Genomic DNA, 19,594 nt, shown 5'->3' on the forward strand with positions numbered 1-19,594 from the left:
TGTCAAGTGGACAAATCACGTGCTAGTCAAATCTCTTACCAGTGTTATTTCCTCTCTGCTTACTGAAACTCTCTTAGCCTAGGAGGAGGAACATGTGTTTTAAATGTGATCCAGACCTCCATAACGTGAGTGGAATAAGATGCCAGCACCACATCCTCTGTCTTCCAGACATCCTTTCCACTTACCTTTCCAGACCCATTATGTTTAGTATTTATCGTCATAGAAATACACAAAATTAAATCATTAACACACAAACTGTGTACTGTAGTGGCCTGTAAAAACCAAATATGCACAAAAAAATTTTCAATGTGAGACTTATCTAGACAAAAAAATGAGTCAAAACTTTATTTTAAATTTTATTTTAAAGCACTAACCCCAAGCCTATATATATAAACCAATAGCTTGTTCTAAATTGATGATGCAACAAATTCAAACATTTAATAAAGTATTTTTACTTTTAAGGATTAGTTAAGACACATCTGCTTAAAGAGAAGGTGGTATACAGATAGAGTAGTAGTAAACATGTAATGGCCATTTAAATAATGGAGAGCAAACAAAGTGTTTATTAAAAATGTGTTTTTCACAATGCTGTGAAATATCTAAAAACAGGTGTCTGCAGGGAAATTTCCCTTTGCAGTTTATTTGGTAACAGTAAGAATAAACTAATAAAAAAAAAACACTACACAATGTTTCCAGAGAATACCAGCTATTAAAGCGCCCTTCATCAGTGAGGCATGCTTTAATTAGCAGCGCAACCAGAACTGGTGCTTTTTCATTTGCTCAATTTACGCCATCTTTTCCACAATCATGTTAAACACATTTAAAGGAAACGTCCGGTCATATTCAGAATTCAAAATTCTGAAAGTACTTTAAATATGAAATTATGACATACTGTTCAAAAAATGATAAGTGTTTTATTTAAGAGCAATTTTAATTTGAATGTGCCTTACTGGAGACATTCATGTTTGTCAAAGAACACTACTGCCACCTACCGGTCGTCACGGTATGGTATCGGCTGTTGAGCAAGCCCCAGTGCTTTATCTGGTGTTATTTCACAACACACCTTTAACTGAGTCATCTTGAAAAAACTATTCTTAAAATGTTCGCTACATATTAAGTGTTTTTTTTCTCTGGCTAGAGGTTTGATGGCAAATCCTCTTAAAGTTGGCAATCCAACCCGTGGATCATGAATCAGAAAGGTGAAACTAATTTTTTTTTTCAATTTTACCCAATGTATTACAACATCCAACTGCTGTGCACGTGGGCATTGTCAGTTTAACTATAGCTCTTGCCAATTTAAATTTTGAAGTTCTCTCGAAATCTTAAATAATTGTTGTTGATTGCAGATGTGTCTAGTAGTTCCCATTGATTTGGCTTTTAAAGTGGGGAGAATTTGTTTTTCCTGATTACGGTAATGCTAAATTCATTAAATGACTGAACATATTAGTTTCAGGTATAGATAATGATCTATTGATTATTCCTTGCTGACCGGACTTCTCCTTTAAATCATATTTCCACAAATCTGAAAAACTACATTTATAAAGTGCTGATTCGAGAACAGATTACTCCTCCATAGTCTTGTTTGGTTATTTAGCTGAATAAACTTTCCCACCAAAATTCTAAACCCTTTTTTTTTTTGTAAAAGAATCCGAACACAGCAGTAGGAAACAATGTATGTCGATAATGTTATCTACAGTAACAGGACAGATAATTGTGACATTATTTGAAGATTTAAGGCTTAAGGCCGTGAAAATCGAAAAGTAAAGGATGGATTGAGCAAGTCATAATATACGAAAAATATAAAAACAAGAACCCAACAGCTTATTTCAACAAATATAAAAAGACAAATTAATCATACCTTATGTTATCTTTACCCAATTAAGTCAACATTAGCATATTTTCAAATAGCTCTATTACTTCAAACAGCATAAGTAAAATATCTGAGAAAATTAATTATAAATATTGCTGATTCAAGTTTACCCCTTTTGCTCTAATTCATAATAACATTTTTTTGTTGCACCAAAATAGAAACCTGAGATAAAGTTGCTCTGCTTAGGTAGAATCTCTGATTTTGGACCTCCAGTTTTTGGCTCTTTCAAAGCCATTTCTTCCATTCTGGTAGTCCAAGATAGTCTGTTTGATCTCCTCTTCAGTGGTCATCACAAATGGACCTGAAGGTATGAGGTGCCCCCAGGGACATAAATCAGAATTAACTTGCATATACACATATTAAATTACACTCTTCCATATAATATACTGAAAACCTCACACAAACACTAGTAAAAAGCTCTCACATAAACTAGTGAAAACATTTACCTCTTATATAATCTACTCAAAAGCTCTCATACAAAGTAGTGAGAACTGTTCATATAAACTCATGAAAAGCTTTACCTTTCATACACACTACTAGAAAGCTTTCATATACACTATTAAAAAGCTCTCATATACACTATTAGAACGCTCTCATATACACTACTAGAACGCTCTCATATACACTACTAGAACGCTCTCATATACACTATTAGAAAGCTCTCATATACACTACTAGAAAGCTCTCATATACACTATTAGAACGCTCTCATATACACTATTAGAAAGCTCTCATGTACACTACTAGAATGCTCTCATATACACTATTAGAACGCTCTCATATACACTATTAGAAAGCTCTCATATACACTACTAGAAAGCTCTCATATACACTATTAGAACACTCTCATACATGCTACTAGAAAGCTCTCATACATGCTACTAGAAAGCTCTCATATACACTATTAAAACGCTCTCATACACGCTACTAGAAAGCTCTCATACATGCTACTAAAAAGCTCTCATATACACTACTAGAAGGCTCTCATACACGCTACTAGAAAGCTCTCATACACACTACTGAAAAGCTATTAGCGGATTTCAGTTGAAACGGAAGGTGTTTCAGTGAAACAGGAAGGACCGTCATTACACCGGAAGTTGTTTTAAACGGAGGTCATTCTGGCTAGCTCCGTACATTTTGTGCTATCTCCGGCCGAAATTGTATCAAATAAAATTATTGATTCATGCTCAGCTATCCGCTAAACAACTCACAGAAGCATGGGCATTACTCGACTTTATTTTTTATGTTTATGCTTCAACAGAGATCCTTTTCCGATGTTGTGCGAAATTCTGTTCCCATGTGAAAATCTGTTCCACCTGTGTCGGGAGCGCGCCGCGCATTGCAGCCACATAAGCGGATCTGATCATTTCCCAGGCCTTTCGGATCATTTCTTGGTTAAATGAAAAGTCGTAAAATTATACAAGGTTGAGACATTTAATTTAATCAGCCGCTGTTGTTTACAAAATTGTAAAATAAAAAAAATAAATGCGGTTTTCTTATGCTGTTTTGTGTTGTTATTTTAAACGCCAAGAGAATCAGTCTCTTTCCAAGTTTTTTCACTTCAGCCTGACAGAAATAAAAGTCAAGTCACCAAATACCAAATTTTTATTTATAATTTTTTATTACTGATATAAGATGATGGGAAGTGCCTGATAGCAGTTCCATAATATGGAAACAAATTAATTTAGCTGCAAATCTTAAACTGTGTTTATTCCTCTCTTCATCAACAACAAACCATCTGGATTCGGTGATATTTGAGCAATGTTTGCCTAAATTAAAGGAGGGGGACCATATATTTTAGCTTTCTAATAGTGTGTATGAAAGCTTTCCAGTAGTGTGTTTGAGAGCTTTCTAGTAGCGTGTATGAGAGCGTTCTAATAGTGTATATGAGAGCATTCTAGTAGTGTATATGAGAGCTTTCTAATAGTGTATATGAGAGCGTTCTAATAGTGTATATGAGAGCGTTCTAATAGTGTATATGAGAGCATTCTAGTAGTGTATATGAGAGCTTTCTAATAGTGTATATGAGAGTGTTCTAATAGTGTATATGAGAGCATTCTAGTAGTGTATATGAGAGCTTTCTAATAGTGTATATGAGAGCGTTCTAATAGTGTATATGAGAGCGTTCTAATAGTGTATATGAGAGCATTCTAGTAGTGTATATGAGAGCTTTCTAATAGTGTATATGAGAGCGTTCTAATAGTGTATATGAGAGCTTTCTAGTAGTGTATATGAGAGCTTTCTAGTAGTGTATATGAGAGCTTTCTAATAGTGTATATGAGAGCGTTCTAGTAGTGTATATGAGAGCTTTCTAATAGTGTATATGAGAGCGTTCTAATAGTGTATATGAGAGCGTTCTAATAGTGTATATGAGAGCGTTCTAATAGTGTATATGAGAGCTTTCTAGTAGTGTATATGAGAGCTTTCTAATAGTGTATAGGAGAGCTTTCTAATAGTGTATATGAGAGCGTTCTAGTAATATATATGAGAGCGTTCTAGTAGTGTATATGAGAGCTTTCTAATAGTGTATATGAGAGCTTTCTAATAGTGTATATGAGAGCGTTCTAGTAGTATATATGAGAGCGTTCTAGTAGTGTATATGAGAGCTTTTTAATAGTGTATATGAAAGCTTTCTAGTAGTGTGTATGAAAGGTAAAGCTTTTCACCAGTTTATATGAACAGTTCTCACTACTTTGTATGAGAGCTTTTGAGTAGATTATATAAGAGGTAAATGTTTTCACTAGTTTATGTGAGAGCTTTTACTAGTGTTTGTGTGAGGTTTTCAGTATATTATATGGAAGAGTGTAATTTAATATGTGTATATGCAAGTTAATTCTGATTTATGTCCCTGGGGGCACCTCATATGAAGGCCAGACAACATACATTAATATACAAAAGCTTAAAGCTTTTGTCATAATTTCTTAAAAGCACAGAGCCACATATTTGTTTACTAGAAAGTAAAGGAATATAATATACCTTGTTGTACCACAGGCTCGTTGATCGGCTCTCCAGCAATCAGCACAAAATGAGAAATCTCAGAACCCTGTAGATAGATAAGAAAAATATCTAATCTTTTTTGTATACCCGATTTTTGTATATACAATCTGTGACCTTCCAAGTGTAACTTTTAGGTTTGACAATTTTTGTAAGAAAGTAACTCTATGAAACACATCAAGGTCAAAGTAAAGTGCACCACAAAAACAAAAAGCCAACAGATGTGCACTCTTGGATTTATGTTCTTTGGAAAGATGAGTCTAAAATAAAATAGTTTAGCAGAATAATGAAAGATATATTGTGTAAACCAAATACAGCCTTCCAGGAAAGGACCTCATAATAAAGTAAAAGCACGGAGGTGGAAGCATCATGGTGTGGGAACACTTTGCCACAGCCTTACCGGTTCAGGTCACCATCATAGAATCCAAAAAGACCTCTTCAAGTTAAACAGAAGGGGAACTTAACCCTGCATCATGACAGCAATAACCTTAACCCTGATGCAGTAGTACATCAGTGGGACAAATACACAATAAAGACAAAGGGAAACACTTTCTGCAACTGTTTGTCCTGATTCTAAATGACACCTAAAAAAAAACCTGTAGCCCATAACACACTTTTTCTGAAAAAATTACAATTTTTGACAAGTCCTTTCGACTATGTCTGTAGGTGGACAAAGTGTTTAATCTTTTAACTTTTATACCTTGTTTTCAAACCTGACACAATCACCATCTCCAAAAACCACGGTGTGATGGGGCTCCACCTGCTGCAGATCCTCCCCTGGGCCTGAAAAAGCAAAGAAAATGGATATTAAAACACAAATGCATTTCATATTTCATTTTCTCTCTAACGAGAACCTTTACCACTCAATACACACGTAACCTGCCATTTGTTTTGTCCACTATTCTACTATTGTTTGACACCTTTAGCTGAGTAAACTACCTTTCCCGGCACAGATTCAACAAATTGTGTGAAATTACTTAGTTTCAAGTAGACTCCAGAGCATTTTAGTTGCCTTAGCTTTGTAATATAAGAGAGATTTGCAATCAGAGGAGCTGTTCTACAGAAAATATCTCCTCACTATGAAGAAACCAAACACCAATCTCCCCGATAATCAGTCCCCAGTGGCTCCCAATATCGAAGGAAAGCGAGGATTGTTATGGAGAACCAGCCTTTGCTAATGTGCTGGGTCATAATAACAAGTGGCTTATTTGCTGATTTAGATTGACCTGCATCACAAAAGGGTAGTGGGAGGAACCGGCCATCACTAGTAGTGGTTCAGTTTCTCACAAATTCACTCTCAGAAAATGAATTTTTGGAGCTGATTAATAAGTCTGGTATATCATTCCATGCCAGCCAAATGTGATGACCTCACCCATATGTTGCTTAGATATATAATATAATGTAGTTTATGATTTAATACCAACTGTATATAAAAAAAATTGCAAATTGAATTGAAAAGCCAATTTCCAAGGGTAATCAGAGCTATAACTGTCCTCATAAGGGCACCATCTGTGAATGAATCCTCCTTTATGAAGAGATCATTTTCTTTAAAGTCGTAGGGAAGCTGCTGTTAAAACGGTTGCATTTCCGAATTCTACCAAGTGGTGCTCGACTTCACACGAGTGAATAAAGTGAATGTGATTGTTCGTTTATCAAGGGGGCAGGATTGTTGTGGCGGAAGATTCGCAAGCAAGGTTGATTGTGGCCGGTTTGTCAGAAGCATCTTGCTAACCAGTTAGCAACTTAGTGCTAGTAGGTTCCCAATGGGAAATTACATTGGGACCAAGTAGCACTTAGAAAAGACATTGTCAAGGAACGCTATGGACAGCGGAAACATGCAAGAGAAGGAGAGTTTTGTGTTGGAGGTCATGGGTGAGTCTCCTCCGTCATACATTTTTATTTAAAGGACGAAATCGGGGACGAAGTTGTTGTGGAAGAGGACGCCAGGGCGGCAGAAGCTTGGTTTGGTGTAGAAGGCTTACAGCCGTACATGTTTGAGCCCTTGCCTCACAACGCTGCCAGTTCTGTTAGCTGTCTGTTAGCACAGACGCCCATCGCCGTGACCACTGGGACGTAACTCAATGGTAAAGTCATAAAGAATAAATAATTCTTATTTCTTATTTCAACTGTTGCATATATTAGCTGCAACATATGAATCAAGAAGCTATGACTGGAAAAATTTAATTGACAGATGACCGTTGATATATGATTGGCCAAATTTAGGTGAACAAGCTGACATATAACTAACTGGCCTGCATAAAATAAAAAAACAGATTTTAAGACAGGATTTTTTTTTAAATAGAGATTTTCTAACTTTTGGGACAATATGGTCTGATAAAGAGTACATTTATATACATGTTAAAGCCGAATGATTTGACATTTATATATTGCTGTTGTGATGCACAAAAATTTCACTGAACACACAAAGCAGGCTGTGTGCTGGGTGATAGGTTGCTAATAGGACTATGAGGTGCACATTCTTGTGAATCAAAAAGACTTGGTATATATTAGAATAATGGAGCTCGATGCAGCAGACAGACAGCTCCTTTTAGACCTGATACAAACAAAGCAAAACAAAAACGCTGACATATTTTATTTTCAGCTGCTTTATGTTTACTGTCGGTTCTCTGTTACAAATATCCCCAAGGTGCGTTGACAATGTTTCTCTAAGACTGCCTGACAGCAATGTGGCGATTGTTATTTGGACAGCTGGTGGCTCCCTTCTGGGTGTTTATACTGATTGGCATATGTTTGAAGGTAACGCGTGCAATGAAACATGTACGCACAGACTCTTACATCTGAAATTTTGTCTGTGTTGCAAATTTTCAGTATTACCCTCTACCACAAACTTTTAGTATGCAATCTGCATACTGTTGTATAGGAGGCCCATGTTCACTTATTGGACCATTAGAGTTAAAATCCTTGCCTGATTTATTGTAAAATCTTAGTTAGTAGTAATAAATATGAATAACTTTAAAACCAAAGACAGTACAATGAAAATGGTAACACATTGAGACTGACTGTTAGAAGAGATGGACAATAGCAACTTTCTTGGATATATTCATCAAGGACAGATGGTTCTGATTTAGGCCAGACTACATGCAGAGTTAGAGACTTCTTTAGTCTCGGCATCCCCTCTTATCCTCTCATGTCATTAAAACATCTGGTTTTGATCGCATTTAGTCAAGTAATTCTTCAGTACAACAAAGGACGGTAATCAAACATAACAAGATGTTTTGAGAGAATATTAAAATTGGTTCAAACAAACCAGTAAAGCCTGGCTCTGGTGTCAGAAATGGTTTGTTCTCATGCAAAGTGAGTTTCCTGAATCTACCATGTCTGGCCAGTGAGAAGGACCAAGAATTTCTTCACCAGGTCAAGCAGTGAAATTATATAACAGAAGTTTGTCGGTACCACCTACATTATCAGACATGTCCTTACTTGTCAAAAATACCTAAAATCTTCTAATAGAAATATATTTTGAAATGGAGTTGCATATATAGAGCACAGCTGTGAGTTAAGAATGCTGAAAAACTCACCAACATGAATAGTTCCAGAGAGGGTATAAATGAAAGAAGTCCATCCTGCCAAACAATGAAATGTCGTTTCAAGTTTAAAAATACAACATTTTATAATTTTATAAAAAGCACCAAACTTCTCTGGTTCTATTGCCTAAATCTTCAATTCTCAAAAATAAATTAAAGGTATTTTTTCTATCAAAATAATCACTACAGTCTGATGTAAATTGTGTTACGGCAGTGATATTAGGAAACAAAACATTTCCAATAATATGAAGCAACAGGAGAAAACAAGGACAAGACCTGTCAGCTTCAAGGCAGCGGTTTGATGTTTTTAAGTAGGTTTGCTTCAGTGATTTTGTTACATCCAATGCATCTCTGGGTTTTACAGGAGTGCTTTTATCACTATTCTCTTACCAGATGGGACTGGCTGCACATGTATGGCCCCAGTTTGCAGTTTGAAGTCCAAGTACAAGGTTGGTGTTCTTGTGTAGACCTTCGACTGTTAAAGGAGAAAAAAAAAAAAAGGTACAGAATGAACTTCAACTTAAAGATACACATTCCTTATTTGGTATTTTTTATTATTATAATAGATCTACCTGGAATTGTATCTTCAACCTTCATGTTTATCATTTATAGCAGCCCGATAAAACCCTGGTAATTTAAGTAATGTTATAAATAAATGTTTTTTTCCTGATAGTAGGGAAAACCAAGAAAGCAAAAGGCATGTGCATTATGTAATGGGTTAATACCATTATTCAAAGGTTTTTTTTTTATTCTTTTTAAAATACATTTTTACACTAAAATAAGATACTATTCCAATTTGCCTGACTACACATAAATATATAGAATTTTTTGTTTATAAAGACAGTTTAATGACATTCAGACTAAAATCAGAAAGAAATACTTAAAGAGACTGTTTAATTACCGTTTTTTTTTTTTTTTACTCAGTCGGATGTCAGCATATAAACAAAACTGAATATTGATGTACAGCGCAATGGAAAAGCTTTTATTTCCTTTAATATTTAAAGGGAGTTGCTAAAAACCAATGAGAAAACTAGCAGGACCAAACTGACAAATTCTGTAAAATTGTTACTCCATTTTAAAATCACAAAATGTTTTAATCTTGTTTTTACCTTAACCCATAACAATATGAAGAAAGTAACAAAAATATGTCTAACAACATGAAGTAAGCTAAAAGCTCTTACTAAGCAGCAGATTGTTCATGTAAAAGGGAGTTTTTCCTCTCCACTGTCGCTATATGCAATCTCAGTGTGAGGGGTTGCAGTCATGTCAGTGACTCAATACAATCAGCTAGTTTTACTTAAATAGAAAACTTTGAACCAATCTAACTGCATGATCTGGTTAAAGTATCTCAAATTAAATGTAATTGAGTTGAATGGAATTGAATCATTCCCCATAGAGAAAAAATTAAGAACAGGTGAAACTCAAAGACATTGATAAGCCTGGAGAATGTTACAAAGACATTTCTAATAAGGGTTGAGTTTCAAGCAAACCACAAACAGTAGAGAAAAATTAACAAAAGTAAACAAAAAAAAGGAAAAAAGAAATTTGAAACAGATTAGCAGAGAAGCTTTCCAAAAGTGAAAAATCTTCTCTACGAATTCAACATGACATAAGAAAAACCAAGAACAGGATTTGAAGCACTAAAAAGCTGCACCTGAATTTATCAGATAGTAGCTTATAACTCCCATTCCTTCATCCGTCCTCGGATCAGCTGTAAGAACTTGAACTTTATCCTGATGGGACAGGGAGATTGCTGTGCCAAATCTGGACAGCTTCTAGCCTTCTTGATGTCATTACGCAACAAAAACACTCAGGGACAGTGTCAGTCAAGTCTCAAACTACAGTGCTTCAAAATATATATATAAATATTATATTAATGGAATGATTAGCTTTAGCTCTCCATTACACAACTCGTAGAATGTATTTTTAGTTATTTCCATAAGGTGGGCTGTGGTTATATATCATGTCCCACAAAGGATTGTGGGATTGCAAATAGCTCCTTAGAACCGCTAAGTAAGGAAGGAGTTGCCAGCACTTATCACACAGCATTTATCATGCCGTCTGCTGACACACCTCTGCTTCGGCTAAAGAGTCTTTACCAAATTGATTAATTTAAATTTACCTTGAGTATAAGGAAATATTTATTGCACTTTAAGACTTTCTCCTAGAATGTTTTAGTAAAATGACACAAAATCCTCTTTGTCACAAGAAAATAAATTACTAGGCAAACTGAGCCAGTGTGTTGATTCCTTTAGTCTTGAGGTCAATTTATGGCCACATAATTCAAAACATAACTATTATACCCTCACTCTCAGTTATTTAATTGGCCTAGTTTGTCATTAGTTGAATTTTCTAAAGCAGACTTCTCCTCAGAATCCACTGATGTTCACACATCTAAGAAATCAACTATGTGGAAATGCCACAAAATGACAGTCATCATCCAGCATGCAAAAATAATCTGTTTCTCATTTCTAGCTTTCTATTCCCAAACATGCCTTCCAGACAATGCAGTCAACATGGTAAATAAAAGGTCCTATCCAGGAGCATAAGTACAATAAAGCTAAAGAGAATTCAAATTGCTGATGCAGCATTCTGATCTTTCTGATGATGAACATGTGTATAAAGATTCTCACACAAAGAAGCACACACCTTAGCTCCCAAGGCTTCTCCAGAAATCACAGCGACTGTAACTCCACCCTGGCTGGGTTTGGGGATCTCTGAGCTTTTAAGCTCCTGGTATGCTGGTTTAACCATCTTCTCTTGTTTTCGGAGGTTTACCCACAGCTGCAGTCCCACCACTGGCTCCTCTGACACAGGCATCTCAGCATGGACCACCCCCTGGCCCGCTGTCATCCACTGGCAGACAATGACACAATCATCATTTCAGTTAAAAAAGAAGAGACGCATACATTCCCTCTTAAGGATATCTATAAAGTTACAGCTGTGATATCAAGCTTATTATGAAGCTGTTCTCAAGTTTAAAGGTAATAACAAGAGGAAAGCATAGAGGAAACCAGCTCAAGCTTTTATTTTTCTTCCTTTACACTTTTAATCCTATTTTCATCTGTTAGTATGTAGTAGGGATACTCCGATGAGGATTTTTGACGGCAATCCCTATAGCGATCACCCAGAGGGCTGATCGCAGCCGATAATGATAACTATCCATCACATGGATTGGCTGTTTTTTGATTTAGGTATAAATGTAACAACTGTTATCTGGCTAAACTGAATCATAAAATGACCAAATTTAGACAAAAAAAAAAACACACAAAAAAACTTGCACACTGCAGAAAGTATTTATTCAAATTTCCGTAAAAGTTTAAAAAACAATCCACTGGACTTGGTTTCCAAAGGTTTGAAGACGTTTCGCTTCCCCTCCAGGAAGCTTTCTCAATTCAAATGTCTGTTGAGAAAGCTTCCTGGAGGGGAAGCGAAATGTCTTCAAACCTTTGGAAACCAAGTCCGGTGGATTGTTTTTTAAACTTTTACGGAATGACTATGACCTGGACGAATGAAAATCCTTCATCGATCTCCATCCATCTTTCACTGCTGGACCTAATCAACTGGTTTTCCTTATATAGAAAACTTTGAATCAATCTGACTTTATGATCTGGTTGAAATTTAAAATGCCCTTGAGATGACATGTGAATGTGACTTGGTGCTATACAAATAAACTGATTTAAACTGAATTGAACCTTTACCCGATTATTAAATAATTTTTGGGCTTATTTTTTCTTTCTAAACATCGTGTTCATGGAGGAGTGTAATTGTGCACTGCTTCATTCGTGCCTCGATATCTCATCACACTCCATCAAGTGCTTGTTTTTAGATGTCACATTGTATTTGCTTTATTGACCCAGTTTGATGCGCTTCACCTCCAGGGAATTTTTCCATTAATAGACTCAAACTTCACATTAATCTCAAACATAAGATTTACAAATTCAACCACTTAGGATTTGCTGCTGCACTGCACAATGAGAAGGAAAGAGGGAGAAACGCTGCACACCAGTTGATTGGTAACAAAAGATGGTGATCACAATTTTAAGAATATTAGCCAATTACTATTGATTGACACTACATTAATATTTAGTGTCTATTAAAAAAGTGAGCTAATCATATGCAATGAAACACCAATTAAAAGCAGAAATACAGTTTGAAAAGACACATTGGCTGCATAGGTTTTTTTATTTTAAGGAAACAAATTCTCTCTGAATGGCTAATGTAAATATGCTTTGTTATAAGAATATTTCAAATCATTGATCAGATTCTTTATCTTGCCTGTGTAAATTTTCAGTCATCTGGGTCATGGCAACCAACAACTGGCTTAAATTAGAAGGCTACCAGACTTTCGCTTGGTTTTTGAGCACATTTACACAACTATCCAGGAGTCTATGTAAATTCTATTGTCTTGCAACAGAATCGCTCACAGAGCATCACGATTTGTTTCAAAGCAGTCGGACAGACTGAACAAATTGAAGCTGAGTGAGCAGATGCATTAACAGCAGAGGGTGTATTCTTCTTTCTCTACCCATATTTTGAGAGACCCCAACAGCATGTCAGTTAAACTGCAAAAAATCTAAAGTTGCTTTAAATCAAGATATAAAAAAACTTTGACTTTAACATCTTTGACTTTAACATCTCAACATCATCATCTAGGTTTGCACTCCAACTTTCCTTTTATTTTTTCTTATCAATCATTTTATCACAATTTTTTCCAATCTTGTTTTAAAAAATAATTTTTAATCTCTTGAATCTGTCATGTTTATTAATTATTTAATCGTTTCATTGCAGTATATTATTCTTAATAATTATTTTCATGTATAGCACTTTCTTGGAACTGTCTTATTACTGAAATGTGCTCTATAAATAAACTTGCCCAGTCGTGTTAATCTCACCGCTTTAAAAACAGTCTTGAGGGCATAATATCTAATTACTGTGATTTTTGCATGTTTATAAAGCGTATGTGTTGATATTAAGGCCCTTTATATGCAACATTAGCTTTTCTGCTCAGTTAGCTTCATTCACAATGATATCAGGGAAAGAAACTGTATCTAACATGGAAGATACGGAAAAATCTACTGATGGCAAAAAACTGTTTTAAAACAAAGCTTACTAGCTAGTTTTGGCAGACAGAGAAAACACATTTTTTGTTTTAAGCGTCTTTTTGTTGCCTTGAACAAGCTGCAGCATTATATTTACAAGTTTATCATGGATCATATTTGTCTCATTGTTGTCAGGCTTCCAGATCAATTTAGTACTTGTAAATCTCCAGGTTTCAGACGTCCAGAATGACCGCAGAAGTCCTCGTGGGCTGTGATTCCCTCTAAAACATAAGTGACCTGAAAAAACAAAAACAAAAAAGACACACTGTGAAAACAGAAAATAATACTGTGTCTGATTACAGAAAACGACACACACACATACACATGAATTAATAAAAATTTCGGCCGGGGCTCCCGCCAGGGCTTGGGGTGCCCCTGGGGCCTGTTCAGTCCGTCTGAACTCGGATCCCATGTCCGTTGGTTGTGCCGTCCTTTTAACATCTCTTTGCAGGTTATGAGGCAGACTGAAGATGTTTTATTGTTACCTCCCTTTTATCTCCTCTTTCTTTCATCTTTTCTCCTTTTTTTCTGTTTTTCCTTTCCTGTTCTACTTACATTGCAGTGTCCATATAATCTGTAAAACTTCCTGCATAATTAAAATAAAGCTATTTATATGCATAAATCTAGCGGAACACTATGGCGATAGCTGTACTGCTCCACTTGTGAAAGTAAAATCTGTTGGGCTCTTTTTGGCATCAAGACAATTATTCTTATTGCCACATTGCCAGATAGGACACGGTTACAAATAACATAAAAAGAAGGAAAAAAAGAAATTAAGTGTCCAGATTCATCTGAAATGACTTAATTGATGACTGGCATTCTTGCACCTATGCCCCCCCCCAGTAAGTTATTTATGTAGACTCCAAGCTTAACTGACACGCTGTTTGGCTAGTTGGACATATCTGCCACCACAGCATCATCTTTCCTGCCTTTAACTTGACAAGGATGATTCAGGTTAATTAGCTTTTCCATAAATGGACCAGAATTAGCCAAACTGGCATTTTTAAATCTGTTGTACTGTTTCCATGGTACAATATTTACTTTTTTCTCTTGGTTAAGTAAGCCACCTAACTTTGAATTGTCAAACATTTGAAAATAAAATGTTCCTAAACTTAAAAAAGGAAAAAGTGCTGAACATAACATAATAGGCAACTTAAGTAAGAAATAATTTTAAAATGGATCTTTGGGCATTTGTTATGAATAACCTGCTTTAAACTCTGCTCCCATTTGTTTTCTTGGTTTTCTTTTGAATCTAAGAAACAAAATACATTTGGGGTTGACACAAATAAAATTTAGATCCAACAAGGTTATTTACAAAAATCTATTATTAAAAAAACTTGGTATATGATCACTGAAGGACAATGCACCTCTCAAAACTGTGCCCATCTTCTGTAAAAATGAAATATAAAACTGGGATACATTTGCTGCAGATTTTAATTACTTCTGGGAATTGTTCCACTACAAAAAGTGCTTTGTCAGCACTAATACCTGTATTCATTCAATTCCTCTGCAGTGCTCTGATATGCAGGGAAGAGAAATGCTGAAATGTTGTGGGCCCAAAGGTGAACATCTGTGTGAGGGAGGACAGTTCAAACCCCTGAGGTGAACCCTGTGTTATCCATCTCCACAGCTGTGTGATTTCAAAAGCTGTGTGGGGGTCAGCAAGCATGCTTTCAGAAAGGGATGCTGAGAGTGAAGCCCAACCCTGTTCATGCACACAGGGAGACAGAGCTTATATCTGCTAAATCAAGAACACTAAGGGGGCTGTCTGGGATCCTAATGACATTGTTTGGGTTTGTAGATTTAATTCAAAGATGCAGCCATTAGTTATAAAATGTGAAAAGAGGACTGAAGGCAAAGAATTAAATTTTATGTGTTCTGAAAGCTTGTTAGTAGAACAACTCCTCTATTCACAGCTGACATATTGAAGCATTTGATTCAGTACTATGATGACTTCCATTAGGGTTATGGACAGTTCAGAAGGCCAGAACCTATCTAACAGCTCTGTAACAATCAATTATTATTTTTCTTGAGTAACACTGAGGAAACAGGACAGCATACTGTTGCAGATGGTCGCCATCTAGTGTTAAAATAAAAATCTCACCGTCTGCCGCTCACCTCAAGTTAACATTAAGATTTAAAAAAAGGAAGCACACATATGCATACACTGTAACCCAAAATATGCTGTTAGAAAATTCTTTGCAGCAAAATGTAAACTAAGTGAATTAAAATAAATTTAATGTGATTTTTTTTTTGTCTAAATGTAAGGAAGAAAGCACCTGTTGAAAAAGTCTGTAGTTATATTGTAAACTGGGATGGACTAATGGTTTTATAAAGACTGAACAGATAGGCTTGGCATTTAAGAATTATCCAGTAAATTATTATTATCTTTTTTAAAGATAATATATTCTCCTTAACGATACGGGAAATAGTGAATGCTGTTATTATTTACAATTATTATTATCAATGATAATGCAACAGACTAGCGATTTGTCCAGGGTGGACCCCCCCTCTCGCCCATAGACTGCCTGAGATAGACATCGGCCCCGCAACGGCCCTGACACAATAAGATATTGTATTAACTACCGTATTTTCACGAGCATAAGGCGCACCGTACTAAAAGGCGCACTCTCAGTTATGTGTCCCATTTCTGTATTTAACACACACATAAGGCGCACCGGACTATAGGGCGCGTTTTTTATATACAGGTACATGTCCTCTACTACCTTTAAATACCTCTACTGCATATTTAAAAATACAGCGGGCCCAAAACTGAGTATGATTGTGCTTTATTCATGTATTTATTACAAAGTATTAATCAAACCTGGGAGCTGGCCGTGAGTCAGACACATCGCAGATGACACAGCGCTGTGATCGCTCCTAAATTAACGTAAAATCCTGAAACCTGCCGACGGAATATGTTCGCTTTTATTACCGGTATCCTGGTGCCTGCAGTTTAAATTATTTAGATGAAAAACACCTGCCAGCCACTGCATGAACCCGGAGGCTACCCAGCCTAGAGGCTGCTGATGAAGGGATTTCTGCTGTCGATGCACCGCTGGACCCCCGAGATAACGGCGAGCACAGCGTTTATTTTTTTTCACCATGTTTTTCACGATGGTGATGCGTGGAAAAAAACACCTGTTCTCCTCACATACCTGCCTCAGCCAAGCTTTCATCATCTCCTCATCCATCCAGCCCTTTCCATTTGCCTTAATATGTCATCAGAGCGCTGTGTCTGTCTCGCTGTCAGCTCCCAGATCAGCTTCTCTGATTCGTTGATGCGGCGCGTCCAGCAGCAAAACTTCAATTTTTCCATCTCGAGCAGCAGCAGCGCGTTGGCGGCGCGCTCCCGAAGTGCTGCGCCTGCTGCTCAAAACGCGCTGCGGGACCTTTTGCTGCGCCTGTACGCTCGTCAACCGTTGACTTTGCATGTAAACTCGCTGCTTCTGCTGCACCTGCTGGGTCCGGTTCACAGCGATGTCGAGCGGTTGAACAGCGAGCACAGCATTAATTTGTTTCACCATGTTTTTCACATCAGCTGTGAGATGGGCACGCATGGAGTTACATATTAACAGCGATAGTGATGAGTGGGAAAAAAACACCTGGTCTCCTTACATTCAGCCACTCTTTCATCATCTCCTCAATGAGGTGGTCTCAAAAGTCGCAGTTGCAACACACATAGGGCGCACCGCACCAAAGGGCGCACCGCACATTTTGAGGGAAAAAAAAGACGTTTATGTGCGCCTTATAGTCGTGAAATTACGGTAGATCAACTCGATTACATTTAAATAACCAAATTACAAAAATCCCAGATGGTAAAAGTTTTATAAACCTTTTGATTGTGTTCTGTTCACTTACCGTCTCAAATCCTCTGTGAGGATGGTCTGGAAAACCTGCAGGCTTGCTCACTTTGAACTCATCCAACATCAGGAAAGGGTCCAAGTTCCTCAGCTGAAAAGGAAAATGCACAAGGACTAATAACAAGTATTCTCATATCTTATGTGTTTACTTATTCAAAGGTCTCAGGGAGTTAGTGTATTTTGCTTGAGGAGCTTACTTCTTTCCTACCGATGCTCCTACGGACCCGAGCACCCACTCCCTCTGCTTGTTCCACACTAAGCACCGTCTTCACCACCTTCTTTACATTCATCTCGTCTGTGTAGAATTCCACAAGGCACTGCAGTACAAACAGTACAATTTACAAGACTCTTTATAAAAGAGATAAACTTCAATTAAAAAGACAAATAAATAGATATTTTTCAATAAGAGATCACTCTCTTTTGTTTTTGGGGAAAACCTGCTGTGTGACTTGAATCGTCCTTCGTTAAATTTAGGGGACATTTGGCCAAAATCTAATTTCAAGGTGAATAAAAACAGGTCAGCTGTGATGTAGTGCTAATAACCCCCAACTGGAAAATATGAGTCACTCAGACATCTGAGCTTTGCTTCCTTATAAAACTACTTAAAAGAGAAGTTCAGTGCCAAGAAAAAGGTCAAGAATTTGCAGTAAAAACTGAAGAGGAGGAAGTGGAACAAGTGTCGGAGGCTACCTCATATCAGTTCTGATAATACGAACTTTAAACATGAGTAGGATTCACCTATTGATATTCTAAAGAACCTGACTATTTATGGTTAGCAATATAAGTTAGTAAGAATTCATACACTGATAAACTGATGAAGGATGTATAGCAGTCTACTGTGAGGGTGAAAGATTTTTTTTGTATCATTAAGGCCTAAGAAATGATTGATTCTATATTAGATGTTAAAGTTAGAGTTATTCATTTTTTTGTTGTTAATAAAAGTGGAACCATTAAATTTAAACAATGGAGCAAGGCTATCAAAAATACATGTTTGTGCCATTTTTGCAACATATTTCTGCTTGTAAATAAAATAAAACTTAGATTTATTTTGTCGTTTTGTATACAAGAGTGTAAACAAAAAGAAATTTCGTTTAGAACAGCTCTAGACAATTTCATATTTAAAAGTGCAGCCTTGAAAACAGTGTTAAATACAAAGAAATAGTAATATATACAAGGAAAAAAATCTAAATTGTGTTGCACGTTTATAAATGTTTGTTGTTTTGTAGGACATTTATAAAAGGGGAAATATGTCCTTCAAGTTTGGAAAACAACAAATGAAATATATATTTTGTGTGGCAGGAGGAAAAGCTGGAGGTAGTGAAGATTTGAAGGGAGAGATGAGGGAAATGATCAGGGCTACATCTGCTAGCCTTCTGATTTCATATTCAAATAAATAGAGACGTAAGATTAATCAAACCCAGCACAGATCGAATAGGCATACAAACAGTGGATTAACCAATGTTAGTTCAAACCGTGTTCAGCTGACTTTGTCCCCCAACTGCTAGGTCCACTTTCAAACAAACTTGTCTTTTTTTAGTTTTACAACACAGAAACGTAAATTATCACGTCGTACACGTCGTCACTTCCCCATTTGCGGCAAAGCGTTTCCTGAATCTGTGGTTCTTGTTTTTTTGGACACCTTATTTACACCTGCTGCCACCACAGTCACGATCACAAAGGTTTCATTTATCATCAACAGAACAATAAAGATTCACAGTTCTGGTTCTCTGTTGTCTGAATTTTCAACGTCAGCAGCGAAATAAAACCAAGTCACCTGCTTATATTTTTACACACTCACCTGCACGAAAATAAAACTGTCCGTTTTTGTGGGTAACTGATGCCTAAAAACATACAAATACACATGTTCAACTGGTTAAATATGAATCCTCTTGGATTAAAATGCGGAAGTGGAATGGGGGCGGGGCTTAACACATACTCCTAAACATAGATATCCATAATAAAGGCCTTTATTATGGATATCTATGCTCCTAATAGCTACGGGAGAGGATTAGGGCCAGGAAAAAATATAAAAAGTTAACTGATTTTTAGTTGTTGTTTTTTTTCAGTATAATATGAGAAAAAAGTTTAACCTCTTAATTCTGATTTTTTTTCCTCAGAATTCTGACTTTAATCCCAGAATTCTGACTTTAATCCCAGAATTCTGACTTTTTTTCAGAAGTCTGCCTTTAATCTCAGAATTCTGACTCTAATCTCAGAATT

At 36.4% G+C, this 19,594-nt stretch overlaps 1 protein-coding gene across 1 annotated transcript; it reads right to left on the bottom strand.

Moving 5' to 3' along the window:
• Positions 1–1,550: 1,550 nt before the first annotated feature.
• pir (pirin) lies at positions 1,551–19,282 on the bottom strand. Its single transcript, XM_038283191.1, has 10 exons — positions 19,173–19,282; positions 17,572–17,691; positions 17,373–17,465; positions 13,668–13,748; positions 11,059–11,265; positions 8,800–8,884; positions 8,404–8,448; positions 5,565–5,647; positions 4,847–4,913; positions 1,551–2,171 (listed from the first exon to the last, which is right to left on the bottom strand). The coding sequence occupies exons 2-10, from the start codon at positions 17,662–17,664 to the stop codon at positions 2,053–2,055; spliced, it is 873 nt and encodes a 290-aa protein (XP_038139119.1). The 5' UTR covers positions 17,665–17,691; positions 19,173–19,282; the 3' UTR covers positions 1,551–2,052.
• Between the last annotated feature and the right edge of the window lie 312 nt (positions 19,283–19,594).

The sequence above is a fragment of the Cyprinodon tularosa genome, unplaced genomic scaffold (assembly GCF_016077235.1).
Source record: "Cyprinodon tularosa strain WSP-4 unplaced genomic scaffold, ASM1607723v1 ctg191, whole genome shotgun sequence".
Classification (NCBI taxonomy): domain Eukaryota; kingdom Metazoa; phylum Chordata; class Actinopteri; order Cyprinodontiformes; family Cyprinodontidae; genus Cyprinodon; species Cyprinodon tularosa.

Coding starts and splice junctions, on each gene's coding strand:
- pir (XM_038283191.1), bottom strand. CDS start 17,664: ATGAATGTAAAGAAGGTGGTGAAGACGGTGCTTAGTGTGGAACAAGCA. Junction 17,466..17,571: donor GGAGCATCGGTAGGAAAGAA/GTAAGCTCCTCA, acceptor TTTCCTTTTCAG/CTGAGGAACTTGGACCCTTT. Junction 4,914..5,564: donor GTGTCAGGTTTGAAAACAAG/GTATAAAAGTTA, acceptor ATCTATCTACAG/GGTTCTGAGATTTCTCATTT.